This window comes from Piliocolobus tephrosceles, chromosome 11, assembly GCF_002776525.5.
Source record: "Piliocolobus tephrosceles isolate RC106 chromosome 11, ASM277652v3, whole genome shotgun sequence".
Classification (NCBI taxonomy): domain Eukaryota; kingdom Metazoa; phylum Chordata; class Mammalia; order Primates; family Cercopithecidae; genus Piliocolobus; species Piliocolobus tephrosceles.
In genome coordinates this window covers 48,291,996-48,304,362 of record NC_045444.1, presented here as the reverse complement: position 1 = coordinate 48,304,362, position 12,367 = coordinate 48,291,996, and the positions used below count along the sequence as shown (strand labels likewise).

Sequence of the window (12,367 nt, the reverse complement as noted above, 5' to 3'; positions counted from 1 at the left end):
TTGTGTTAAAGCAATTTGACCGAAAAAATAGCAGTTTAGTGGGGTGGGCCTGCTCTAAATGCATCTGAGATTTGATAACATAAATATGGTGAAAAAAAAAATTGGACCAAATGACTACATATTTGTTTGGGCATGAAAAAACAAAAAGAATTAAAAATTGTCACAAACGTACCCAAACTTCCTGATTATGAATGTAGACTTGGTTTGCCTGGAGATTGAGTGCAGCACCGTAAATCAGCTCCAGCTTATTTTAACACTTGTATTTCCCAATACACTAATTCAATCCACAAAGTTCCAAAATTAAATAGTAACCAGAGCTGAGAAGTGGGTAAGCACCATAGGGCATCTTAAGAGACTGCCTCTGATTTATGCATGAAAAATGTGTGAGAGTTCTTCCTGATTTAAATAATCAAATAATTTATCCACTGTTTAACAAATATGAAACAGAGCTGAACTTTCTTTTCTCAACAATCAAATTTATAAGTATGAAAAGACCCTAACACCTGAACATAAATGTTAAGAGAGAATGTGTCAATGAGATGGGTGATAGTCAACAATTAATTAGAAATTCACATATATCCATATTTTGAAAAGAAAGGGGAACAACTCCTGAGGAAATAGAGTCAAGAATATTTCCCTGGCTATGTCAGAGTTATCTCATAAAATTTCTTGTGCAGAATATTAATAGAGTATTGAATTAGATCTTTCATGTTATAAAACCTGATCTCTGTCAAGAAGTATGAATTGGTCCTGAGATGTGAAAAACTCTATCATATTTTATTTAGCAATAATCTTTTAACTTAGAACAAGCTTATGAGGAAATCATTGCTTCAAGATTTATAATCAAATATGACAATACTATTTTAACTAGATTCCTGAGATCTCAGACCAGAGCCAATATCAAGCAAATGTATCCAATAGGTGATGGTGGCCTTTGCCATTCCCTTTCCTCTCGTGGCCCAGCACTTTGTTCCCTGTAGTTACTCCCTCTCCTTGGGTGACCTGGGTGACCTATGATATTTACTTTCCTCCCTCTCAGAAGGGTGTCTTTGAAATAGGGAAGGAGCAGGATGCAACTCAATGTTTCCCAATGACATTCCAAGGAGCTAGATGTTATCACAGACTTCTCTAAAATAGGACTTCAGAGTCAAATAAACTTAGAAAATGCTGCATTAGACAAAGTATATTTACTTGTTTTTGCAGAATTTCTCAAAACCTCTATTACACTAATGTGAGCTGAGCATCTCCTAGAGAAGGACATTTCCTAAATTGGATTAATTACAGCAAGCCCTTTCCAGTAACATCTGTTAACAGCTCACTCTTTGGGTAACACTGATGCAAGGGAAAGAATGAACGCAGGATAGGTCTGAGTTCAAACCTTGTTTCTGCTACTTAGTTGAGAAAATTCTCTGAGATAAGGTTTTCTCCTGAGAAACATGTGGCACATGGAAGACATTCAGAAAACAGTAGCCATGATTTAATTACGTGGTTGTTAATAATTGTAGTAATAATAATATGTAGAGATCCAGGGAGCAAAGTATTCTTAAATACTTTAATTCTTTTATTCTTAAAAAGCCTTAAGCCGATGAAAGGGAGGGTAGAAGGAAAGCGATCGTGAGCCAATGTATGACTGAATAGATTAAAATGAAATGTCGGGCTGGAGAAAAGCTGGGCAAATAGATGGTGTCTTGCTGCCTCCCAGTTGGCAGGAGAAGAGAATTACGACTAAGTTAGGAGTGCAGTCGGGCAAAAATGGACAAGACTGCGAGAAAGAAGTGGGAAGAGTTCTAATTATCAAGTCGTTGCTTATAAAACATAAAAAATCTCTTAGAATACACCTTATTTAAAAGTCATGGAATTCAGAGTCTTGGCTTAATGAAGGAATTGGAACCCAAGCATTCTGTCCCAAAACAGAAAGGGCACACAGTGTCCCAAGATGAAGGGACAACATGCATGGCTCACTTTACCATTGCATAATGGGGATGATACTATTGCCATTTTTGTGAGGATATAAATAATATTAAAGCATGTATAGCCCTCATAACAGTGGCTGGCACACAATAAATGTTAGCTGTTGGCATTACCTTTTTTTCCTAAAATGTGCTTTCAAATGCTAATCCTGGTACCTAGGCCAGTCCAGAAATAAAGATTGTTTCACACATTTCTACTGCATACCAAATTCCATGGACTATGGAGCTTGCTGAAAAGAAGCTAAGTTCTGTCATAAACGTTACTTGGTGTACACTGTACTTTTTAAAGGCAGTGGGACAATCCACAGGGATAAAAGAAATACAATAAATAAACCAAAGGCCTCATCACTGCAAAAGTGAAAAGGAGGCATATTTTAGATATTACAAGATAAAAGTCTTCACTCCCATTCAAAAATCTATTTGATATACCTTATCATCTGGACAAGAGAATTAATCTGATGATTTCATCTCAAGCACCTAAAGGGCTGAATGACTCAACTGCATCATTGAATATTTGGAAGAAGTTTACTCACTCTTTCAAATTGAGAAATTGATTTTTCTCATTCAAGTTGATAATACTAACAGTATTATTAACTTATTGCTAACATCTTATATGCCAGACTCCTTGCTAACTACTTTACATGTATTATCTGATTTCACCTTCCCCACAGTATTAAATAGGACACTCTCTCTCCTCCCTTCCTTATTTTATAGATGAGGAATCTGAGTCTTGGAAGGACTAAGTAATTTGTCCAAAATCATTCACTAAATAATAGTAGAGCCAAGTCTGTCCAATTCTAGGGGCTAGACAGAGCTGCACATCCAAGAAATTGACTACTCAATATCACTGCCTTCCCCTTCTCTGAATGTTTAAAATTGTTTTAAATAAGAAGTAATTGAAAATAAATTATTCACACTGTTGGCATCTCAGTCATTGTCAATATTGCCACACAGCAGAACATGAATATGACAACCAGGTTTGTGTTAATTAGATTAGTTCTTTATTTTTAAATGACAGGTAAATATATATAATCTCTCTTGGAAATTCTGAAAGGATCATCCTAGTCCCATATTACTCCATCAGCTACATCAACAATCTAACAATCTAAATACATTCACTATTGTAACTTAATCATGTTGGTGATTGTATTTGTGTGTGTGTGTGCGTGTGTGTGAGATTATGTTAAGGATGTTTCTTTAGACCTAATGTATTATCAGATACACTGCCAACCTTTTGCCAGCTCAGTTTTTTGTTTATAATGCTTCTATATAAATGATTTTATTTGTTCACATAACTTCCTCCTTTTTGTTTTCAGTAGGCTCCTTTAGTCTTAACCAGGTGACTGGTAAAATGAGAGAAATGGGCAAGTATTCTACTGAAGGCCACAAGCCTCCCACATGTAAGTGGGACCCAATCCATCAGGCTAAACAGACTATACATGGCCATTCAGACCATCTATCCCATTTATTTTTGGTGATATGATTTTGCGTAAGAGTTATAGAATAATCTTTCTAAATGTGCTTTTGTCTCCTCAGTCAAATAAATAGACCCTATATCTTTTAAACTTTTTTCTCTTCTTTAAGACATCACTAATACACAGTCCATGTCTATGTGCTCTGGACACCAAAATACTTCTGAACACACTTTCATGCTTAAAACAATTTGCTATATTCCCAATGCCAAAAGACTGAATTTCAAGAACATAGAAGACCATCAAGACATGACCTCCTATTACTCAAGCCCTCCTTTTGAAATACCTCTTCTCTTAGCCTGCAATACACCACAGCCTTTTTTTTTTTCTTCTTCAATTTTTATTTTAAGTTCAGGAGTACATGTGCAGAATGTGTAGGTTTGTTACATAGGTAAATGTGTGCCATGGTGGTTTGCTGCACAGATTATCCTATCCCCTAGGTATTAAGCCCAGCATTCATTGGCTATTCTGCCTGATGTTCCCTCTCCCTGATTCCCCGCCTCTTACAGGCCTCAGTATGTGTTGTTCCCCCGCATGTATCTATGTGTTCTCATCATTCAGCTCCCATTTATATATGAGAACACGAAGTGTTTGGTTTTCTGTTTCTGCATTTCTTTACTCTACTGCATTTCCAACTCTATTCATGTACCTGAAAAAGACCTGAGCTCATTCCTTTTTATGGCTGCATAATATTCCATGGTGTATCTGCACCACATTTTCTTGATCCAGTCTATCATTGATGGGCATTTAGGCTGATTCCATGTCTTTGCTATTGAATGCACCACAATCTTGACTATCTTGCCACCTCACCATCTGCTCCTACCCAATCTCTGCTGTTCTTTTTCTTCCCTTGTTTGATTCTACTGTGCCTCCAGACCCAGGTCACATAGTTTTTCAACTATACTGATTCCCTACATGACCTTATCCAGTCCTTATATATAATCCATTCTCTAATGATTCCCAAATTTGTATCCCTAGCTTGGTCCAATCTCTGAACTTAACTTCAGTCTCCTGGATCTGACTACCTTCTCAACATCTCCACTTAGATATCTAATAGACAATTGCAAAGTCAACATGCTGAAAACATATGGATTTACATAATCCCAAAAATCACCTTCTTCCACAGTCTTCCCCATCTTAATAAATGGTTCTGCTACTTCTTCAACTACCAAATTTGTTGTCACCTTGGACCCCTCTCATTATCTTATGTCCCATCCAATATATCAGCAAATCCTATAAGCTCTACCTCAAAAACATCCCCAACAGACCCCTCATTACCACCTGCAACAACAACACCCTGGACCAAACCACCATCATGGCTTGCCAAGGCTATTGCAGTATTTTCCCAAATGGCCTCCCTGCTTCCATCCTGGCCTCCTCTGTAAGCTGTTCATCACACACACACGTGAAGGAAAGTTTTAAATCAAATCATGCTAACTCCTGGATAAAACTCTCCAATGCCTTCCTGTCTAACATAGTGAAAAGCTTCAGATCCATTCCTTGGCCTTCTCCCCAGTGACTTCTGACTTCTCCCTTGACCTTGCCTACCCTCCCCACCTTGCCCTGTCCCACAACCACCACACACTGCCCTAGTAACATTGGCTTCTACACTGTTCCTCAAAGACATAAGATGCCCTGTGAACACAAACCACATGCAGTACAATAAAATACCTTTAAAGCAATTCAAAAGGAGGAGTCCCAGCATCTTATTGTAAAGTGCAACTAGGTGTATGCCACCAACATATAAAATAAAGTATACTTTTCATAATTATTCAGATTACCTTGAGTTTGCTTGCTCTATGGCTGCAGTCAAAAATCACACACTCTAAAAATTTTATTAAAATTAGTACTATTCCTCCTAAACAGTCTTTTCCACTTTGGAAATGTTTTCACTCAGGAGAGAAAATGTGGATATGAACCGTAGTCTAACAATATTAGTATAATTGCATGTATAATTTTATAAATAATGGCCAATATTATTGTAAATAATCTGCTTCTTAACAAACACTATTAACTTCATTTGAATATATGATTCATTTAACAAGATATGAAATTTTTCTGATTTTGTTTAGAAGTCTTATTTCCATATTATTATTATTATTATTATTATTATTATTATTATTATTATTTGTTGTTGTTGCTTGGCTAATGTTTGCTGGATTAGGTTTCCATTGCTCTTGTTCCCAAAATTCAAAAGAAATATTTAGGAGCACAGAGTGATGACTTCTTAGGGCAATGTCACCTGACCAAAGTAGTATCTTGACAGAACTTAGTTGGAGTTTGTAGAATTAGCCAAGCTAATTATTTTTGTTCTATAAAATGTATTCTATTCTTCTCTTCCTCTAAATTCCATGTATCTCCTTTCATTGTCTGCCTTCCAGGAGGCTATGAAAGATTGATGGAGACATTAAATTCCCAAACTAAAAGAGAAAAGCATGTGAATGTGAGTTTTCAGTTGACTTTAGAGGAAATATATTGCTTAATAGAAATGTACAGGAAACAATGATAGCGGGCAGTAAATCCTAGATTAATTACATTTATTTAATATGCTTTGGAGCCAATGCAGATAGCTGAACTTTTATACAAAGCACTATAATTTTATGATTTTTAGGACTAGACAGTACATTTACAAACACTTGTATCGAAAAACATGATTTTGTCCCTTATTACCAAAAGCAAAATTGCTCTATTACAAGCCTATTAGATCTCTATCCCCACATATGTTATTTCCTGATTTCTCAAACATTTTTTTATGTTTTTTATAGTCAACAACAGTACACCTCAAGTGTTGGAAAATTTGAAACTGCTTAAATAACAAATGTGTGAATTCACAATGATATTCTAAATGATCCAGGAAATGTCATTTTAAATGGTAAAATCGATATGTATTTTGGTTCATTAGGAAAGTACATAATGACTATTTCTAGCATCTCCTCAGACTGTTTAACCAGTGTGTACTGTGATGCCTGGCCTGAAGCACTTCTATTTTTAGTTCTAATAGAACAGTCTTAAATTGCTTATTTTCTGTTTACTAAAGTCATCCCGTTTGTTACCATGGTAACTATGACAAGTGCTCTAGCTAACTATTTCATTAAATGAATTGGAAACATAGCTGAAGAAGCTGAAGACTGAAGGTGCAGCTTGCCGTTCCTAAGGCATATTTTCCAACATCTGTAAAGCCATTGCCACATTTATAGAAAATATGAAATTGGTTATAAATAGAGTTATCCACATTTCAAATTTGGGAAGCTGTCCACATTTTTATTATAACTAGCACATCTGAATTATAAGGAACACATAGGCATTCCTAACTTACACAGAGTCTTTCTAAAAGTGTGTTTGTCGATCAATTCCTTGGAAATTAGAACATATTTACCCATAGAAACAAGTTTACAAATAATTGTTAGATCTCCAGGCCTACCCTCAAAATCCCTTCCCTATGAAGTCCTCGATCTATAGCAATATCCATAATAGCTTTTGTTCTCAGCTCTAGCAGCAGGAGCCAAGATGCAGGATAAGAAGAAAGGAGTTTTCTTATGCTGACTTTATTAAAGCTTACATAGGTCACCATTTGGGAATACTCACATCTACTGGCCTTTGCAGATGTTAGGGTTCCCAAAAACATCCTTCAGCTGTTTGCCCGGCCCCTATCTCCAGCCTCCAGGGGTCCTGGCACTTGCTCACATTTCCCTCTGATGTTTCATGCCAGACTAATCTTGCTCTCAACCTGCCCCTGTCTCTACATTGAACCATCATTCTCCTCAAGATTCAAGGTGGTCTCAGTTAGTTGTGAAAAACAACAGCAGTCAAAATGGATGCATTTCCTAAATCAGGGGGTTCCGATCTTTTGGTTTCCCTGGGCCACATTGGAAGAAGAAGAATTGTCTTGGGCCATACATAAAATACACTAATGGTAACGATAGCTGATGAGCTAAAATAAATAAATAAAATAAACTCAACGTTTTAAGAAAGTTTACAACTTTGTGTTGGACCACATTCAAAGCCGTCCTGAGTCACATGTAGCCCACAGGCCACGGGGTTGGACAAGCTTGTAAATGCTTAAGAACACTTTCTGAAGTTTGGCATTTTAAAAACACTTTATTTGTAACTTAAATAGCTGGAACTGAAACAAATTTCAAGCCTGTGAAATTTCCATTACCTTGACTAAAGAGCATATTCAGAGGGTAAAAGTGTGACGAAACTGCTTTGAGGGAATTCTAGAAGTTAGCTGCAAGGAGTCAGTCAGCAGTCAGCTGATTTAAAAGAAGTCTGCTTTTTAAGTATATGCTCTGTATCTTGGACCTGTGGGTTTCTGTTGGAAGATGGATGGTGGTGGTTGATTGCAAACTGAGTCATACCTTTGTTTATTTCATTTCCAGATAATTCTAATGAAATGTATCTTACTAGCCCTGTAATTTTGCTTTTAGAAGAATATCATCTTGAAGAATATCATCTCATGAAGAAGATTACTAACACAATAATATAGACAAAACTTTGTTCTTATTTTCTAACAGAATAAAAAACAGACAAAACCATTGTAATTTGGACGTTGTAAATTTTGCACAGAAAAGAATTACTGTAACATATATGAGATAGAGTCAATAATTTACTATTTTATGTCTAGTAAATTAGAAAAGCACATAAGTTGCTTATTGTTAAAATCAAGATGACATGAGTTACTTTCATTTTTTATACAGCTATATTTTATAGAGATTCAGATTTAATCAAAATTTATAAGAAAATGATAAGAATTATTTCTATAAAGTTAAAGAATGTATCTTTTTAAAAATTAACTATTATAGGGATGGGTGTGAAAGCAAATAGAATTTGATATTTCTGTTTTTCCACAATGTAGTAACTGAATTTATTTACAATGTTTTTCTGGAAAAACATATATATTTTAAATGAATATGGTATGCAATAAAATACAAAGTAAAAAAAGATCAAATTATTTTTTAATATCAGGAATCATTTAAGATACAAATTTTCTTAGGAGTATATTTCAATTTTAATGTTACTTGATAGTTCAAAACGAAGGCATATTTTTAACTAACATTCATTTTTAATCTCCTTAGGGTCCACTTTTATTTGTAACACTCACATAATTCCAGTGAAAAACCAAGAGGGCGTGGCTATGATGTTCATCATTAATTTTGAATATGTGACAGATGATGAAAATGCTGCTACCACAGAGAGGGTAAACCCAATATTACCAGTCAAAACTGTAAACCGTAAGTAAAAGGCAATGTGTACTCAATGCTCTTGATAATTCTGCTACTGTAGTCACTTTAACACAGTCTTCATTTCAATTCAGTTCTGAAACTATCTTTACATTTGAAGTAAAATAATTCTACATGAGTAAGCCATTAGCTCATGTTACCTTTTGCCTTCCAAAATTTATTGGCTGCTCTGGAAGCCATTTATCTTGGATATAATATAATGTATTTAACCAGTCCCCTGACACCTGATGGACATTTAGGTTGTTTTCAGACTTTGTCTATTACAAATAATGCCAGAATAAATTCTGCTTATGTATTTTCATATGTATATTATTGGACAAATGTATCTTCAGGGTCCTTTAAGTGGGGTTCCTGGGTCAAGGGTGAGATATATATAATATTATCAGGTACTGTCAAATTCTCCTCCACGTGCTTTAAAACATTTTACACTACCAGCAGCCATGAATTAGCACTTTTCCCCAAAACTCTGCCAACAAAGAGAGTCAGAATCAGTTTTTTCAACAATTGTCATCATCATAAGTGAGAACTAGTACCTCAATTCGTTTAGTTTATATTTATTCTATGAGTAAGGTTCATATATTTAAGCACAAAGGACATTTCTTTATCAACTGTTCATTTCTTTTATACATTTTGGTTGTTTATTCTCTATCTGGTCAATTTGTAAATTAGCTGCAAATAGCTTACTTAGAAAATAGTGTATCTTTTATCTTTTTCATAATTTTTGTTATTTAAAGTGATTTTTGGTAATGTGTCTAAATTTATAACTCTTTCCTTTGTTGCATCTGAATTTTTGAGACATAATTAGAAAAGCTTGAACCACTCCAAGGTTCTAAATAAATCACTTCCTTTCCCCGGAACTTGTATGATTTCATTTTTTAGGATCTCTGATGCATTGTAAGCTTATTTTGGTGTATAGTGCAGGGTATACAGTTAATTTATCTTTTTCTCAATGGCTCACTCATTGTTCTAACATTATTTATTAAAAAGTCTATCTTTTCTCCAGTAATTTAAGATGCCACCTTTATTATACACTAAACTTCCATATGTGCTTGGATCTACTCCTGGATTTTCTATTCTGTTCTGTTGGTCTATCTATCCCTCAGAATCATACAGTTTATATATACAATAAATAACTAATATAGCATCATTCCTTATTATTTGGTATTAATTTTCAGAAGATTGAGGTTATTTTTTGATTAATTTTCCACGTGAACTTTAGAAAAAAATTTTCTACAGCTAGAAAAAAATATTTAATATTTTTATTGGATTCACATTAATTGTATAAGTTAACTTGAAGATAACTGATGTCTCTGTAATATTGTTATTCTATTTAAAAATATATAGTACGTATTTTTATTTTCTAAGTCTAATTTTTGTGTCTTTCAGGAATTTCTTAAAATTCTCCTCACTTGTTTACTTTGCTCTTTGGCATTTAACTTTTGTTGTTGCTGCTATTATAAATGGGCCTTTTTTTCCCCATTGTATTTTTTTATAAAAGTAACTTTTCTTTCTGAATACGTTAATTTTACATCGAACTATCTTAGTTTACTAATTCTTAGTTTACAGTGACTTATACATTGACTTTTAGTAATTTTTCAAATATTCTATCACATAAAATAGAAATTGTTTTATATTTCCTTTCCAATTCTTGTACATCTCATAGTTTTCTCTCGTCAAAATGTGCTGGCTATTACCTCCAAGGTATCATTAAAAAGAAATCAATCGTGAACAGTACACCTGGCTCTGGTTGTTGTGCGAATGCCTTTAATTCAAACATTCCCCATTAATTGAAATAATGACATGTCAGTTGAGTTGTATGTGCTTTATAATTTTAAGAAAGTTTCCACTGACTTAAATTTTTTAAGAATGGGTGCTGAAATTTGTATGATGCCTTTTTTAGCCTCTGTGGAAATGAGTGTATTATCCTTTTCCTTATTTTTTAATACATTTTATAAATGAAGTTACTAATATAAACCATTCTTGCATCCCCGGAAGAATGTTATATTTCATTTAGTAATACATTGTTGGGTTCTCTTAACCTACATTAATTTTGCAGTTTGTATCAATATCCAATGGGAGAGTGATCTATAATTTTTGCCTGCATATGTGCAATTTTCTAAGGTGTTGGTATCAACATTATAATTCCTTCAAAAAATAATGGAGAGTTTATTCCCCTTTTTGTACGCTATTGAAGCATTTAAATAGTTTGAGGATTATCTAGACTTTAAAAGTTCTGTGTGACTCCCCTGTAAAGTCATCGAGGTACTTACTTGTGGTACTTGTTGGTGAAGTAGCTCCTTGACAAATTTATTTTTCTTCTTTAATAATAGTCTACTCAAATTATCAATCTTAACTAGTTTCAGTTTTGCTAGACGTTATTTCCCTAGAAATTATTTCACGTAAATATTTATATTTTGTTTTAATAGAATTATGCAAGGTAGTATTTTATGATTTTTTAAATCCTCTGTTCCTATAGTTTTTTTCCTTGAAATTTCTTTTACTATTGTTTTCTCCATTTAAAATTGTTGATTAGTCAGTAGCTTTTTTCCCAAAGACCTAACTTTTATTGGTTTATTAATTCTATTAGTTTTCAAACTCACAAAATGTTGCTTTTATGTTTTTTAATTCGGTTTTTATCAGCTTACTTTGTTGCCTCTTTTTTATTGCATTGATTTATTTTCACTCTTTCAGTTTTTTGGTATATGATTTAAAGGCTATATATTTTTACTTAAGCACTGTGTAAGCTATACCCCATGAATTTAGAAATGTAATATTATTTTTCCTAGAAAAAAATGCAACTTTTGTTTTCCTAGTTCTTAACTTGAGTTGTTTAATATAGTTTTTAGTTTCCCAGTAGGAAAGGTATTTTTAAAGTATTATTTTTTGTTAAAAATTTCTGGTTTTATTGTCTTACAGTCACAAAGTCCTGTTTGTATTATTTCTCTTTTTGTAATTGTCTAAAATTTGCCCAATATTTATTATTTGATCAATTTTCATGATTATGTCATGTGAATATGAAAAGAGAGTGATATTGCAGAATATCAAGCTATAAAAGTTGATATCTACTTTTTAAAACTCTGCCTTATTATTATGCTGTCTTCTATATCCTTACTTATTTCCTGTCCTCCAGATATGTCTTGGATTTAAGAAAGTTTATTAAAGTCTTCTACTGTTAGGATATTTCTTGGTATTTTTCATTCTATCTCTTGCAATTTCTGTTTTATGAATATTGCTGCTCTTGTTTATTTCATAGATATTCACATTTCATGGTCATATATCTTATGTTATTAGTATAAAGTAGCATTTAGCATTATAAAGTATCTTATTTTTTGTTTACTAATTTTCCACCTAAATTCTACTGTATCTTAAATCATGACACTTGAGTCTTTTCTTTTTTCCATTTTCTTGCTGTTTAAAGTCACCTTTTAGTGATTTCCCTTTGTTTTGGTTGTGTCTTTTTTATACAGTGTGCGGGTTTTATGCAGTGTGAAGCTTTACTTTATTGCTTATCAGAAAATAATACTTATACTGTAATTAATTATAACTACAATAGGTATTTACATTTATTGATGCAATAGATATGTTTGTTTTCTTGGTACTAACGTATTCTATGTTAAATATACTCTCTTGAAGTATTTCATTATGTTATCTTTTCTTTGCCCTTTTAAAAACTGATTTTTTGTTG

The 12,367-nt window shown here is 33.4% G+C and overlaps 1 protein-coding gene across 2 annotated transcripts in view; it reads left to right on the top strand.

Annotated features, from left to right (window-relative positions):
- KCNH7 (potassium voltage-gated channel subfamily H member 7) overlaps positions 1 to 12,367 on the top strand; it is a 475,179-nt gene that overhangs the window by 303,348 nt on the left and 159,464 nt on the right. For both annotated transcript variants that reach the window (XM_023217328.2, XM_023217329.2), the window contains exon 3: positions 8,518 to 8,673. In XM_023217328.2, the coding sequence (XP_023073096.1) occupies positions 8,518 to 8,673 (156 nt within the window). The remainder of the gene's footprint in view (positions 1 to 8,517; positions 8,674 to 12,367) is intronic.